This window comes from Pagrus pagrus (genome assembly GCF_965226575.1).
Source record: "Pagrus pagrus genome assembly, chromosome: 21".
NCBI classification, from domain to species: Eukaryota; Metazoa; Chordata; class Actinopteri; order Spariformes; family Sparidae; genus Pagrus; species Pagrus pagrus.
In genome coordinates, this window is record NC_140208.1 from 16,433,405 (window position 1) to 16,449,801 (window position 16,397).

At 42.1% G+C, this 16,397-nt stretch overlaps 2 protein-coding genes across 4 annotated transcripts in view; one reads left to right on the forward strand and one right to left on the reverse strand.

The window, feature by feature from the left end:
• The window catches only part of LOC311250389 (cytohesin-3-like), a 33,807-nt gene extending 30,536 nt beyond the window's left edge, over window positions 1–3,271 (forward strand). Inside the window, exon 13 of the mRNA XM_084342026.1 lies at window positions 2,544–3,271. Within this exon, the coding sequence (XP_084198152.1) occupies window positions 2,544–2,616 (73 nt within the window). The 3' untranslated portion in view covers window positions 2,617–3,271. The remainder of the gene's footprint in view (window positions 1–2,543) is intronic.
• Window positions 3,272–4,305: 1,034 nt separating this feature from the next.
• On the reverse strand, window positions 4,306–16,316 carry usp42 (ubiquitin specific peptidase 42). Of its 3 annotated transcripts, none has more exons than XM_084342019.1 (18): window positions 15,809–16,316; window positions 14,082–14,334; window positions 12,848–13,054; window positions 12,565–12,675; window positions 12,236–12,335; window positions 11,581–11,648; window positions 11,396–11,466; window positions 11,201–11,283; window positions 10,978–11,089; window positions 10,731–10,871; window positions 10,346–10,446; window positions 9,848–10,013; window positions 9,066–9,737; window positions 8,877–8,956; window positions 7,139–8,284; window positions 5,754–6,064; window positions 5,583–5,646; window positions 4,306–5,434 (listed from the first exon to the last, which is right to left on the reverse strand). In XM_084342019.1, the coding sequence occupies exons 2-17, from the start codon at window positions 14,323–14,325 to the stop codon at window positions 5,585–5,587; spliced, it is 3,675 nt and encodes a 1,224-aa protein (XP_084198145.1). In that variant the 5' UTR covers window positions 14,326–14,334; window positions 15,809–16,316; the 3' UTR covers window positions 4,306–5,434; window positions 5,583–5,584. The 3 variants fall into 3 exon arrangements, with proteins under 3 accessions (XP_084198145.1, XP_084198147.1, XP_084198146.1); XM_084342021.1 differs by lacking the exon at window positions 15,809–16,316 and adding an exon at window positions 15,544–15,766; XM_084342020.1 differs by lacking the exon at window positions 15,809–16,316 and adding an exon at window positions 15,326–15,524.
• Window positions 16,317–16,397: the final 81 nt, after the last annotated feature.

Sequence of the window (16,397 nt, forward strand, 5' to 3'; positions counted from 1 at the left end):
AATCTTGCCCGGGTGAGGCTGCTTCACGTGCAGTTAAAGTGATTGGAAAGAGGAGAGAGCTGGTCATTCTTCTTGGTTTGGTAGATTTAGTCGATTGACCTTCAGATGACACACACATGTCTGCATTACACATTTCACACTTGTGTTGCCGACCTCGGAGTGCTTTTAGTGTAAAAGCACAAGTGTGAAGCAGGAGTCTGTTGGTGTTTTAGTCCAGTTGCACATCGTCTTCCTGCCGCTGTTGAATAATAAAGATCACAGGTTGGACTCAGCAGGACTCAAACACACTCTCATTTGACTCAGCTGCTGGGGCGGCAGACTGTCCTGTGGTCAGCAGATTCACACACACATACAAACAAACACACAGACACGCAGAGTGCCCACACTGTCCCACCTGACTCATCTGCCAGGCTGGAACCTGCTCTCACACACACACACACACACACACACACACACACATATGAGACTGGTGTTCTTAGTATGTTGGTGGTTCTGCTGCTGGGAAAGCAGCGGGTTAGTCAGCGTTATTCCCATCCTCAGTGTGTGTCAGCAGTAAAGGAATGTAACTAAGTTTTTTTCATTTTATGAAATTTTAATACATCTCAGAAGCAAATAATGTTCATCATACTCCACTGCAGGTGTCTGACTGCTTTAGTTTTTCATATACTTCCTGTCCAGTAAAAAACATTTATCTGCAAATTCTGCGATTTTGAGTTCTTCCTTTATGGGTTGAGAAAATTCTCCTACTTCTTAAGCTAAATAAACAACGACTGTTGACTTTTTGCGCGGTTCTCACAGGGCAGCAACGCCACACACATACTGTATGATGATCTATTAGAATATGATGCCTCGCTGTAGATTAAACTACTGAGCAACAGTATAAAGCAGTTAAAGGTGCAATATGTAAGAACTGGCGTCCTGTCAAATTCATACTCAAACAAATAGGGGGCAGCATATCACGAGAACAATTGCTACCTGTAGCTATTGTTAGGTAGTTAGCTCAGTTAGTCGTGCAGCTAGCGATCCAAACTGGGAGCTTGGAGGACAGGGGGGGTGTTGGTGTCTAGCACAGGAGCTTTGGACCGGGACAGGATGGGGCTAGCTGGTTAGCATGCTAACCTTAGTAGATACCTGTCACAATACATAGATGTCATGATGTTTTTAGCTAGAATTCTTACATATTGCACCTTTAAAGTATATCTTGGACATATAAAGCATGAAAAAACAACATACACATTAATGCAGCAACAATGATAATATTTAAATACTTTTACTTCAGTACAGTTTTAGTACTTTTACTGATGTAACTGGCCTGAATACATCTTCCACCAGTGTTTCCATGACAACAGTTTAGGCTATGAAGCTTTGGTTTTCCTATAGGGAGCAAGGGAGACAATGGCTTTAATGTTATAACAAGAATGTATCATGGGACTGTGCAGTAACAAATAATAAATAATCTTCACCAGACTGTGCAGTTCTTTCTGCAGGAGCGTTTTTGCGTCTTTGTTTTGATTTTACAGCACAGTTTTAAGCTTTTGGTTCACTCCAACTGCTTTAGTCACGTTGTTTTTTGCAAAGCAAAAAATCTCTAACAAACCCACACGACACTAACTAATCTGACACAAAATGGTTGGGAAATTGAGCAATTAGCTGGTGAACATATTGGAGTATTTACCGGCCAGAGAGCCAGATTTTTCCCTTTGGAGTTGGTGGAGACCAAAATAGAGCTAAAGGAGACTGAATAATGGGTTCAAATCCATTAAATGGCCAAAAACATGACTCTAAATGACTGATTAGGTTGCTTCATGTCTGCGGGGTGTGTGAATAGGCAATTGTTTGCTAACATCTTAACTTAAAAGCTTATTTCCTGTACCCCCCCAGTGGCCAAAAAAAAAAGAAAAATCAGTAATTGCAGGTTTAGTCAGCTAACAGTCTACAGCATTAAAGGATAAACGCGTAAATTGCTGGTTTGCTGTTGAAAACAGATGTGGATGATTTGCTTTGATCAAAGTCCCAAACGTTGTCCTTGTCCTCCGGTTTCACATTTGGTAGTAATAACTATCAATAATAGCACATTGTTGCGTTTGAACTCTGAATGTTACTAACCCGTCAGGCTATTTACACACATTGTTTGACAGCTTTCTCCTCTGAGACAGCTTTAAACCGACTGGTTGACAACATTTTCGTTACCAGGTGCATTTTGTCGTGTGTGTTCTTCCCTCTGTGGATAACTGAGGTGTCGAGCTATTTATAGCACTGCAAGATTGAAGAAGAGGTTTCACTGTAAATGTCAGGTTTCGGTGTTGATCATTCGGAATCAAAGCTTATCTCTACATCCCTCAGAATGCAGTGCAGACATGACATATTTTGGGGAAGATGCACCGACTGACGGAGACAAGACAGATTAAGGTCAAGTTAGTACATAGTAATTATCAGTCCTGCAGACAATAGAATAGTCTAGACAGTGTACTGTATGCGGCATCGACACGAACTGCTGGAAACATTCGATCACTGATCCGTCCCTTCCTGTCCTCTCTCCACAGAGCAAGCATCAGCAGGGATCCTTTCTACGACATGCTGGCCACCAGGAAGAGGAGGATAGCCAATAAGAAATGATGACTGTCCACTCTTCGACCACAGCTGCATCGCCAGCAGAGTCCTCGTGTGTGTGTGTGTGTGTGTTACAGGGGTCATGAAGGCCTCCTTTGGTTCTTTCAGGGCCGGAGGACAAGCAAAAGACACAGATGGGAGTGTTTTTTTCCACCTGAAGATTGTCTGCGACACAATTCTTGGTTTATGTGAAGGTTTTATTTAATCCAGCACAGACTTTATGGAGATGAGGAAAATCTTTACCAAGCTGGTTGATAAATGGACAAAAAGATGAGGATCAAGAACAGCCACGAGGAAACCTGTGACAGGACTGCCCTCTGCTGGACACATCAGGAGTTAAATTACTTTACTGCATGTGCAGTGTGAGGATTTGAAACCTGAGCATCCATCCTCATAATGACATTCCTATCATCCAGACTGGCTCGCCTGGTGGACTCTCAATCGCCAGTTTTATTATCTTCACCTCACATGTCCTTGGACAACTGCCAACACCAACAATGTTTTGTAGTGTCCTCTTACTACAGAAAGCCTCAAGCTTATAAATCAGCTGGTCTGATTGTTAGCCCTCAAGTGACTGTATCTGTATATGCAAACACTGATTCATTCAAGAAAATTAAACTTAGGCTATTTTAATTTTACAGTACGCTCCCTTAACTTTTATTTGATTGAAAAAAAAAAGAAAAAGATGCAGGTTCAATAATACTGGACATATTTTGAGTGTAATGACCCTTTTAAGTGTTTTCAAACTGTCATTTCATGTATTGAAGATCCACCTCTGTGATCAAGTTCATTTCTTTTGTATTTATTTTCTGAATTTGTTTAACAAAAAGGGGGCAGCCCCCCCGAGTTACATTATGCATGTATAGTATATAATGTACATACTGTTTTTTTTTCTTCGTTGTGTTTATGTAGCATGTAAATCATAACGGCCGTAGCCTATACCCGTTCACCTTTTTAGTTCAACAGCTAACAGTTTACAATAGTGGGAGGGGGACTTTGTGCAGCTCTTTGCGGAGCAGTGAACCCTCCTGACTCTGTGTTTATTACTGAAGTTCAGATAATACATGATGTTATATGAAAGAAAAACTCACTATGGACATAAGCGGGATCAAAATACCCTTCAATACTTTGTGTGGATGCTGACTGGAATCTGAGGACTGTTTTTCCCAAACAGATCAAGCCAAATCGCAGCCTGATCTTTTATTAGCTGATGGAGTTTAGAGTTTTTAAACATGGCTTGATGTGAATTTGGGAAAACGGCTCCTGAATACTTTGAATAAAAATACATGCTGATCAGAAAACAAGTTTTTGTGTGCATGTGAATTCAGTGAGAAGAGCTCGACTCGCTAAACTTATCAGGTCTTTGGTTATTTTTCAAACATGGAAACAGTGTCGTGATTAAAATAGCGCCATCTTGATGACTTCAATAGCTAAAAAAGTGTGTGTAGTTAACAAAACCTGAATACATAAGAGTGCTATCAGTTTCTTCACTAAATGTATCTACATCATAATTTAAAGAGGCTCGAGTACAATCAGTCTACTCCTAGTGTATAATACAAAGGCAGACGGGAGCTTTTTTTCAAAAATCCCTGGCAACTCGTCAGTCATCTCAATCAGCAGTTTTCATTCATTTCACCGCAGCTTGTAAACAAAGTCAAAGACCAGGAACAGATTACAATTTCTGACATTAACAAATGTATTTTAAGGCTTTTACCTTATACAATGTATAAATTCTGACATGCTAAAGATATAACAGCAGTTTTTCAACCTCTGTCTAAAGTTGAAACATAACAAACAAAAACAAAACAAAAGCAAACCATACCCACTGAAAATATGGTCAAAATTAACGTAAGTTTTTCTAAAAACAAAGCAAACAAAACATCTACGGGTAACCCTGATACAGGATTGTTTACGTATAAAAATAACTGATAGTACAGTTCAAAATTAAATTCACAGTATTTTTTATGACGCTAGAAGACACAAACTGTATTTTTTTTCATTAAAAAGCAAACACAAATGGTCCACAGCCATGATGACAAATTTTTGATGCTTTTTTTTTTTAAACGTTTAAAAAGAAATAGAGAATGTGTGAGCGAGGAGGGAGAGGCATGATCCAGAGTTAAAAAACCTCTGCTTCTGTGAAAAAGTTTAAAAATTACAGAGAGTGAATCTTAGGCTTCAGAGCAAAATGGAAACAAACATACAGAAAAAAAAAAAAAGAAAAAAGCTGGGAAATGTCCTCAAGTCTGTCCAGGGTTAACGTGGAGGTATCAGTCAGCTAAGCCTTGTTCCCACCACTGCACTAGTCTGTCTCATTCATGAATATCACCCTCCGTTAGTTTGTCCGCTCCCAGTGGGATCAAAGAAAAAACTCAAAAACGTTGCGCCTCTGTAGATATGGTGACATCTTAAACTCGCAGCCGACATGATGCCTTACAGTTCTTCTCTTAGGCAACACGTTTCCCTTTTGTCTCGTTCTCATTTGAAGCAGGTGGTTATCCGTGATGGATGTTAACAAGTTTTCAAGTCCTGAGTTCCACTGAGCAGCAGTTGAGATGTTTAAGCTCCAGGCTTTGTTTGTGTTCATACAAGTATATATTACTATTTTTCATCATAAATGTTCAACAAGGGTTTTTTTAAACCATAGTCGGGAGAATTACAGCGATTAAATCAATGCATTTAAAAAAAAAAAAAGAAGAACATTTCCGAACATTTAAAACACTTCAGGTGTGGTAAAAATACAATATATTCCCAGTGAAGAAGCACCACATCAAAAAGTTGTTGATGTCATTCCTCCGCTGTTGTTAAAATGGTGTTGATGCGCCTGAAACGAGAAAAAAGAGGCCTCCATGTCATCTATTTTCAGAGCTGTGTGCTAAAAAATTTTGCATCTAAAATAGGAGTTCCTGCTGTTTGTTCACACTGACTGTACGAGAGCATATGAGATAATGGTTAAATGAGCGCCCACTCACAGTCAGTGTTTCAAGCCACCGGAGAATCCGTAGGAGTCGCCATTGGTTTGGCTGTAACCGTTTCCTACAAAACAGGATCAACAGTTAGAACTGATACGCTCCAAAGCAGCATTTATTTCAGCGTTTTAGTGACGTTTGAGAACGACTGTGACTATGAGAAACCTGTCATACCTGTGTATCCATTGAGATGGCGGTGAGTTGAACCGTTTGTGGGTGAGGTGTGGTTGGAGGGCAGTACATGGTCACCTCTGCCGTCAGCGTATTCTGTTCGCCGGCGTTTTTCTGGAGAGAAACCATTGTCATGTTTAGTGTCTTTGCTGTCGTGGTATCGTCGCTTGCGGCTCTCCCTCTCCTCGCTGCTTCTGTTCTTGTGGCTCCGAGCTTCTCCCGAGCTGTGCTGCTCGCCCTCGCTGTCCCGCTGCCTCCTCTTTTTCTTCTTCTTTTTTGTTTCAGTGGCTCGGTCTGAGTCCGCATCCGAGCTTCTAGGAGAAGACAGAAAACGTGCCATGATTACTCTCAATCCAAAAACATGATGAGAAAGCCTGACATCTCACTCAAAGACAAATAATTTAGGGCTACAACTCACAAGTATTTTTATTTAGATTAATCATCTTTAAAATATAACAAATTAGTGATAGGTGACATTGTCAGAACCCATTATTATACTAAGCATTATAGTCGGCATTTTTTTTTTTGCTATCATTGATTTAAAAATTGCTAACTCAATTAGGAACAAATATTTATAACAAATATATCTAAATTGATATGCCATTCAATTTACAATGTAGGTTAGCATAGTTGGTGGTGAGAAAATCTTTAGAAGTGCGACATATTTAAATTTCTCTGATCATAACGTCCTGTGAAAATAATTTCCAAACAAGGGGCACATTTTTTCTTGTGGTGCTGTTTCATACAAAGTCATTGCAAAGCGTATCAACGCATGTTGGGAATACTAAACTTGAGCTAAAAAGTCGAGCATATCGCTTTGCGGAGTGTTGTCTGGGAACAACTGCTGCTCAGCTGCTGAGAGCTGGTCAGCTCTGGTGGAGGGAGTTGGGCATAGACAGGGGCTTCTGAAGGAATGAACACCTGCAGTTACAACGGATTCTACTCTGAAGATAAATGTGCTTTTTAATCAGCAAACGGCTCAAGATCAATCTTGCCACGTAACTCAACTTTAACCGTCATGTGTATGTGATTTGTCTTTCGTACTTGTTGACTGGAGGGGAAATGTACTTTAATTCATGAACCTACGAAGAGGAGGAGAAAAAGATGCGACTGGAGAGAAATTATAATCAGTCTCAGGTGAGTGCTCAGTTAGACAGAGGCTAAACTGAACACAAACCAACCAAGTCAGCTTAGGAAAGAGACTCTCATTCCTATGTTGTCAAATACTAGCGTATTAGTTTGGTGATGCACAGCATCAGTGGACTTGCACCAACGGAAACTCTGATCTAACACTGATAGGTTGTGCAAAATGGCCAATATTACTGTCCAAAACAAAATGTACACAGATAAGTGTCAAACAGCATGGAGGCAAAGATAGTATTACTCACCCGCTCTCACGGTGTCTGTCTTTATCTTTTGACTTCTTCTTTTTCTTGCTCTTTTTGTGTTTTTTAGAGCGCCGGGCCTCAGAGCTGTCATCCCTCTCCTTGCTCAGCGGTTCAGCAGTCCTCTTGTGATTTTGATCCTCCCTGTTTGGAGCCGATTCAAACGAGGTGAGGCGAGCCCGAGCCCGAGGGGGCGATCCCTTGGTCTTTGTGGAGGTTTCTGGCTCAGTGGAAGGCGAGGAAGCTTCCTCCTTTGACGGGTAATAGTCTCTTTCCCTGCCACTGCTCCTGTCCCTCTCCCTTCCATTGCTCTTGTCCTTCATTGACCGGGAGTCTCGACTCTCGTCCTGCCACCTTCGACGACTATGAGACTCGTCACGGTAGGAATAACCGTGTCCCCTTCGCTCCCGACCCAAGTCCTCCCTGGACCGGTTGTATTCATAGTGGTGGTAATGGTTCGAGCACCTGTCACGATCTCGCTCCCTGGGGTGGTGGTGAGTCCGCTCCCTGCGACGCTCAGACTCCCAGTCCCTGTAGGAACGATCGTGAGGCAAGCGGTCTCTGTGAGAGCGGTCTCTGTAGCGGTGATCTCTGTAGTCTCGTCTGTGGCGATGACGATCACTGTCACTGTCTCGCTCCTGACTCCTGTCCCTGTAGTGTCTCTCCCGGTCTCTGCTCCAGTCAGAGTGCGGTCTGTCTCTTTTCAACTCTTTCATCTCTTCATTGCCTTTAGAACTGGGCTTGGACTGCTGCTGCTCCTTAACATCTGTACACCCTTCAGTCCCTGCTGACGGATCACTGGTTTCTGGTAGATCCATTGCTTCATCCCCACCTCTGCTAACCTTCTGCGGCGCTGCAGAGGGCCCATTGGTGCTCTGGGAGCAGTCTGGCGGGGTGGATAAGGCCGCATTGATGTCGCCATGATGGGCAGAAGAGGAAGCACATTCTCTAGATGTGACAGAATGAGTTTTTGTAGCAGTAGCTGAAGGTAGAGAGCTAACAGCGGAAGACGCTGTATGCTGAGGCAGGGGTTCGGACACAGTTTTAGCCCTTGTGTCAGGAGTGGAGAGATGCTGGCTTTCACTGGCAGCAGGATGGATGCTCTGAGAGGAACTGGCTTGGGATGACGCAGAATTATGTGCCTCTTTGCTGGAAAACAAAAAAAATATACTAGAATATAAATACTGCTTTATATCACACTTTCAGGGTCTCTGCAGGTTTCAACAAGCTAAATTTAAGACTTTTTAAGGCCATTTTGAAAGACCTATATCATGTGAATACTGGCAGAAAAGAGTATGAAGGAAAATTACAGAATTACTTGCTAGGTAAATTAATTTCACATTCAACTGAACATGACTGTGCAGAACAATTTGGGGTGATGGCGAGCAAACTTAATATTTCTAGAAGTAGCTATTTTTTTGATGATGAGACGACATGTTGGCAATACACCACATCACAGCACACTAGCTGGGTTTGCTCCAATAAACATCCGACCGGTTACCTGTTCCATGTTGGTTTCATTTTTGTTAAAGCGTGACCAATATACATTTTTCCCCAAAACACATTTGAAAGCGAGCATTTGACCCCGTCATAAACCAATTCAAGACATTTTAAGGACTAAAATTCAGATGATTGGGATTTTTTTAAGGGACTCACAGAAACCCTGTTTTGTGCATTGTTTAAAAGTGAAAACAAACAACCAAACAATGAAAATATCAATACAACCAAGTGTGTATCTTACCTTGTTTGACTATGCTCACTGTCTAGTCCATTAGCAGCAACAGTAGCCACAGAGGATGAACTGCCATTACTGCCAGAGATCTGCAGAGAAAAATCAAGACAATTATTCATTAAGACACACAACTACTGTTCGTTCACTTATCAATATATTTTTATGATAGGATGGCAAAACATAAAGCATATAATTTACCTTATCAGGGGTGTTGTGTCCATTCACTTTGTGGTGTCCATAATGGTGTCCATTTTGACTGGATTTAGAGACGCAATAAGTTGGTCCGTTTAATCTGTTACCGTTGTGGTGCACCCCTGACTCTCCATTGGTGGCCTGAGGAGATTTATCAAAAACTTCTCCTGTTCTGTTGTTTCCATTAAGGTGAGACTTGGCGAAACAGCCGTTATCCACGGTGCCACAGTTCTCCTGGTCTGATTCCTCTGAGGACTCTTGGCCGTACGGCACCAAGAACGACGCTCCATTCCCTCCAGGGTGTCGATCCCCGTTACTGCAAGATGTGCCGTTAACGTGGTTAAGCTGACGTGGAACAAAGCGAATGTCTGAGTGGACGTCTGAGGTAGACTGTGAGGAGGATAGCGAGCTGGAGGAGGAGCTGCTGCTGGCAGAGGACGGCTGGCTGTAAGAGGACGAGGACGGGCGGCTCTGTTTGCCTTGCCCGATGAAGAATGAAAGCTTCTGCCGTTTGTCGTGGTCTGGGATCATTGTGGGCCGGCTGATTGAGTGGGAAATGGAAGAAGAGGAAGAGGCCAGTCCATGGCTAGGTTTTCCCACCACACTGCTGCTGGTGCTGGGCTTAGAGTTGGTGGGATAGTCCCTCAGAGATCCATTCCCATTAACATGAAGTGCGCTCTGAGGAAGAAACAAAAAAGAATGCATAGTATGAGTGACTAGGTCAAACACTGGCTATATGTCTTAAATTGTGATAAATTTGAATTAAGATGCAGACAAGTCTGCAGTACCTTGGTCATGTGTGGTGGCAGCTGGGGACCTATGAAGCCAATGTTGTTGTTGTGGTGGATGGTGTTGATGCGTGGTATCACCACCGGTCGTGGAGACGACTGACCAGGGATGCCTGGATTATGGCTCATGTGGCTGTAGTCCCCTGTTTTCTTCACATCACTGGACCTAGTGACACAAAAAAAAAAAAAGTAAATTAGCAACAGGAAACACTTGAAACAACCAATGTGACCAGTGTTGGTGTTTATAGCACTAGCACAGGAGCATTTAAACACCGGAATGAGGCAGTTTCCCCTTGCTTGGCACTATCTGGTTAGCATACTAACATCATAGACTTCTTTGACATAACGTCACATTTTGTTGATAATTCTAGTATTTGTTTTTTTTATGTTTTAAACTAAAACTCCTACGTTGATTACATTTCTGTTCTGTTCTATAAATTGATTCTTAACTCAAGCTCACTTATGACCCAACAAACATTTTTCAAAGGGTATACTCACTTGATGTAGAAAAGGACATAGGCCTGCTGGTTGAGAACAGACCTGATGTCAGTGACAGACACAGAGGAGTCGTTCATCTGATACCACTGCCCATTGCTTGCCTGAGAGACACAACAAAACAGTTGTCAGGTTTGATATTTGCTTAACAGAATCATCATCATTTCATATCTCCCATCTTACTTTCCTCAGTTTCATTTGAAGTGTATAAAAACATGAAAAACTTGAAAAACATTTTCTCTGTAAGAGCAAGACTTGTTGTAGGAAATCCTGCATTAAACTGTTAGCAGTGAGTTGTTGATAGAGTGTTGCAGAGACAAATGTGTGCATGCAACTTGGCAACAGTGTCCTGATGGATTAGAACAGTGGTCCATAGCAGTGCCAGTACCTTAATATAGCAGAAGTAGTGTCCAGCATGACAGCTGAATCCAGAGTGGACGAGCACAGCATACAGCCCGTAGACCTGGGACTCCCCTTGGGTCTGAGACATGAAGGGCCGCAGGTCCAGGTACTCTGGATACTTCACATCCTGAGGACCAAAAAATAGCTGATTAATATCCAATTAATGAAAGCTGGGTGTTTGTCCTATAGTCTTATCATTGTTCTGGATATTATAGTAGCATATATCATGGTACCTTTGTAATTTTGCCTCCGCTGAAGTTTGCAAAGCGTTTGAGGGAGAGCGTGAGCACATTGGCGCTGCGGTGGATGGTAAATCTCTTTGAGGCGGTAACCATTTTTTTGCACCTATGTGAAACAATGTTCAGTTGTTTAGCTGACAAACAGACAGATAAAAACACAAACAGAGCACTGTCTCTTTCTCTTTTCTGAGTTGCTTTTGTCTGTAAAACAACCTACTTGGTGCATTTGTAGGCGTTTTCTCCATCCAGCTGTTCCGGCTTGACAAACTGCTCCAGAGCCTTTGAGACACTGGGGGCCGTCTGCATGGCAAGAAAATACATTTTTTGTACTGTTCTTAAGATCCTTACAAAAATCTGAATTCATTGACTTGAATAGACACTTCAACCACAAGTGACAATAATGATTAATTACCTTAATTTCCAAAGGAATATCCAGAAAAGGGTCATATGTATCTGAGACTGCTTTGCAGTTTAAACATTTGACTGAAAAAGAAAAATCAACAGTTTTCTTTTAGTCTACCAAAGCTGTACAACAACAACAACAACAACAAAAACTTGAATAAATCAAGAAAACAAATCAACACTAGTAAAACTTACCTCTGGACCTTAGATACCCGCCAAACACTTGATGGATGAAAGTGGTTGCCTGCGTTTGCCTGTCCAATCTGTTACAAACACAAAAATAAAGATGTAAAAAAAAAAACAAATAGTGTAATGACATAATTGACTGATTTTGCACTGCCAAGTTATAACATATTACAGCAAAAAGTGCAGGAGAGAAAGGGAGGAATTAGATCAAGAGTAATTAGTTGAAAGGCCACCTGCTACTACAGAATAAGTAGCTACTTGATGCTTTTCTAAAATCCATTTTTAAAAGTCCCCTGAGATCCTGAATGCTCAGCCCAACGTATCTATTAAAAATGCATGTATGCTTTGTGTGTTTACATGACTTGGAAATGGCTCTACACTGATTTCATACATTTCAGCAGAAAAACGTGAAAACTTCAATGTATCTGCATTTAGCTTTTATGGAAGATTTAGACTGGAAACCTTTGCAGAATGTTCAGTGGATCATCAGATCACAATAAAGAATACGAAGAACATAGTAATATTTCCCTAAACGATCGATGGTCCATATCAATATTTATAAACTATTTTCATCAAGCCAAAAATATGTTTAAACTTTCTAAGTAAGTGTATGATTGTTTATTATCCTGAGCGTTGTCTGGTTTTGGAAATGGAACACACTTACTTGGTTCCAGGTAAGCAGGACTTTTGCATAGCATCCACTGTGTACCGCAGGAACTCATGAGCATCCTCCTGGCTTCCATAGCGGAAGTGCTTTGCAATCCCTGTGTGGGGAAAAAACACAAAAAATGTCGATATAGATGATTATATCACACTTATAAGTCGATGAAAAGTTCAACTTCTTTCACAGCAGTATACAAACACCCACCAGAAAATTTCCCTCCAAAATTTAAAAAGTAAACAGCCACACAGCGCCTCCTGTCATTCATTTCAGGTAAAAAAAAAAATGTTTAAAAGGCATAATTTCAATGTTTTAGCTGTACAGACACTTACTTTTGAGCTCATTGAGCACACCAATGGGCTTAATGACATTCCCAGAGTTGGCGAAAACCTGAATGATGTGGTTTTGCATGGTGCACATCATACAGAACCCCGGCTCGTGACCTGCAGCAGAGACAGATGGACAGAACATTGATGAGTAAGATATGAATCAGGCGAGAAAACAACTCATACATACTGCTGAAGCGACCAAGATTGATGTGATAAACAGTGTGTGACTGTACAATTACACAAGAACTTTGTTGGTTTAAAGAAGCACCATGCAAGACAAATTTACATGTTTTGGAGTGCTCCCGTGTCAGCATGTAGTTGGCAAAGGGAGGGGTGTAGGTGAGACACTGCAGGGCTGAGTTGAGGAAGCAGGTGTTCCCCATGTTCTGCAGGCCTGCACCGATGCGGTGAACCTGGGTCCACTTCAGGTTGAGCCGCTCTGGAGAGAAGAGGACCTTCTGGGGCAAGTCAATGCCGTCATCACTGCTTATCACTGGACACACAGAGACAACATCATTACTAAAATTAGATTCAATGCATTTTCCAGGTCAAGGACAAAAAATAAGTATCTGTATAAATGCTACATTGTCTATGCAAGTATGTACTTTGTTGATTACTGTATTTTTAGTGTGTTGTGTGTAGTGTGTTTTTATTATTCTGCTTTTGAACCTGTAAAGCGTCTTTGTGTACCCTGAAAAGCGCTATATAAAATAAATATTACTGGCACATAATAAACTAACACCAGGACCTTGCAGCCATAGCTATCTGTCCAAACAGCTATAGGGAGGGGTTCTGGCTACTGAATAAGGCTGTCAGGCAGCTGAAAGAAACAGAGTTTGCTTTCTCTTCTGTTTCTGTCTAAGTCAGGCTGCTGCTTTTTATGTCAAAGCAACAATTGCGTCACAGGCCCAAGTGATTGATCATGCTCTCAATTCAAAACTGGCTTGGTTATGTAATTGGATGAATGAAAGAAGAGTGGAAGCAGCAACCCAACACCCACAAAACCAGTTGTGTCACACTCTCGTACAGAAACACTGGCCATAGGTTCATTGGTGCAGCTTTGTATTATTTATGTATAAAGTTTCCAGGTAACAGTTCTCAGATTGCTGGCAAGAGTATGACAGACAATTACAGAATTCAGCAACACAAAATGGAAATTAGCAACATGGTCTTTTTTTATTAAACTACTTTATCATCTTAAGATATCAATGTCTGCTTTGAACTGGCATTTGTAATGAGACCTGAGGAAGTGTACATCACCATTTCCAATATCGGTGGGAAAATATTGACTATTGGCATGCATCTTCAAATGCTTCCTCAATTGTACAGCTTGACCACATAAGTCAGGAAACTCTTCCATCAGTCTATTGTTTAATGGCTAAATAGAGGCACAGTATAGCTTGGCTGAGGGGTCTGTACACAATGGAGTAAGTGTAACCTGCCAAAATTCAGTTGTTTCCTCTCAGCTTTCAGGACACATGCATCACAAAACCACAGCTGATATGAGTCCTTGCGCCTACCTTGCTCCTTGGGCCGATCCACAGAGGAGGGCGTACTGTTGTAGACTACAGCTCCAGGTGTCGGGCCCAGGCAGCCTCCTGGAGCCTTCAGCCTCGGAGAGTCACTGGGCATGGTGGTGGGACCCACTGCCCAGCTGCTGGAACAGCTGCTGTCCATGCCCACGTCTCCACTGGTGAAGGGAGATCGCTTACACCCGACTGACTCGTGGTCAGACTTTTCTGAAGATCTGTCAACTATGGTCATTGTTCATTGCTGTAGGTGGGGCAGAAACACAGAAGTATACAACTTTATGAGCTGCAGAAAAGACAGATCAAAGGTTTTGCATTTTCCCTCTTTGTTGTTGCTTTTATGGAGGGGAATCTGTTTGTATGGCACAACCAAAATGTTGTGGTATTGAGAGGCTTTCATCAAATATAGTGATACAATTTAATTTTCTTACCTTCTTTGATTGTTCCAGTTAACACAAACTACTTACATTTTGATTACAACCACGAAGTATCATATAATCACTATTTTTCACAAATGATAACTGCAAAGTGCAGATAAAAACACCGCAGTGTTTCATTTCGATAATTTCGCGCGCTTATACAGTACTGAGCCATTTAGTAAACAGTCAAGAAAGTTATGTAAGATCAATTTATTTTATTTTGAGAGAAACAATGCAAGAGTACACCAACGCGCCATAATCTGAATAGCTGATTATTTATGTAACAAAGTATCCAAACTCAGTCATAATATCGCATGGTTAAACAAGAGGTCGCAATTGCTTGCCGTGGGAGAAAAGTCTCGGCTGCCTGACTTCACTACCACATTTTGTCATTCAACCTCCGCTTGGATCTAAAAACTAAGTCAATATAGCTCTACGATAGATGATAGCCATTTGTGGGCACCGTGCACGGTTTACTTACTGGGCAAACATCAGAAAACACTGGCAAGGTATTAAATTCTTCTTTGAACATGTTCAAATCGACTTACTGCTGAGAGCAAACATGGAAATGATTTCGCAGTGCTAAAGTTCCCAGGTGAGCGTTACTAGTTCAAAACCCCGACAGAGCAAATTTCCTGGTCGGAAGCACGTTTACAACAACAGCTGTTCCCTCCCACCAGCTCCGGCACACTGCCTCACGTTGGCTAACAGACGGCAGCTAGGCCCTTAACACGCAGCGATGCTAAACCTCATTAAAACACGAGTTAAACCCTCCTTTAGCACTTGTGGGAGACGTAGCACCGATTAAAAGCTCACCGTTCTTGTCGTAGACTGGGACGGAAAGACTGATGATGAGAGAGCGGTTCGTGAAGGCGGCGACACCATGGAAACGGCGAACGTAACACATATAGCTACCGAGCGGGGCTAACATTACGCGCGGCGGCGCTCGTGCGGCAATATTGATGCTAACGGTGCTAGCTAGCTCGGCACGATGGAGGCTGAGTGACATGGCGGGGAGTAACATAACCACGTACTATCGATGTCGAAGGGCACTCTTTTGTTTCTACTTCGAAGTAGACTTGATTTACAAGCGTGGGCCCCAGTAACGGGACGTCTAGCTAGCTGAGACAGGAGGGGCTCGACACCGGCGGCTGAGTGTGCTCACTGCGCCGCTGTCTCCGACATGACAGAGAACCGGTGTAAGGCTACTACAACAAATCTCAGCGGCTCAGGCCTACCAAAATATCACAGCTGCACAGTTAAAGTGCCACTTAATCGTAATAGCAACAACACACTCACCTGAAATCTGTTATGAATACACTAATAGCGGTTGTAAATCCATTCCTTATTTCCAGCGGGTGTCCGGCGGTGAACAATGACGTAGCTAATTGCCCCACGGGTACATCCGGGTACCTGCGATGAAACGAGGTCTCTGATTGGCTCATTCAGCCGTTTCTCTGTGAGGAACGTGTTTCGGGAAGATCCGTCGCATGTTCACACCTCTGACCTTTGTGTACATGATGTACAATTACAATGTGTGCTTTATACCCATAAATCTATGCTAGAAACGATACCAGCATATTTATTTGGCTATAGACAGACAGTCAGACTGCCATATCTATGTTGTAATGCCCATTTCTAGAGACATTTTCCAGTGCACACAGTAGCTCCACAATTTAAAGTCCTCAAAACATGAGGGAGCATCCCCTGTGATCAATAACTAAACCCCATACAACATCATCAACCACACGTGAAGGGCATTTGTACATCTGTGCACGTAGATATATGTGCTAATTGTGTCCACAATTGATTGACAATTTGCTGACAATGGGCTGCTCACAAAGCAAAGACAAAAATCAGAGTAAAAATGTGTTTTAAGTGTCAAACA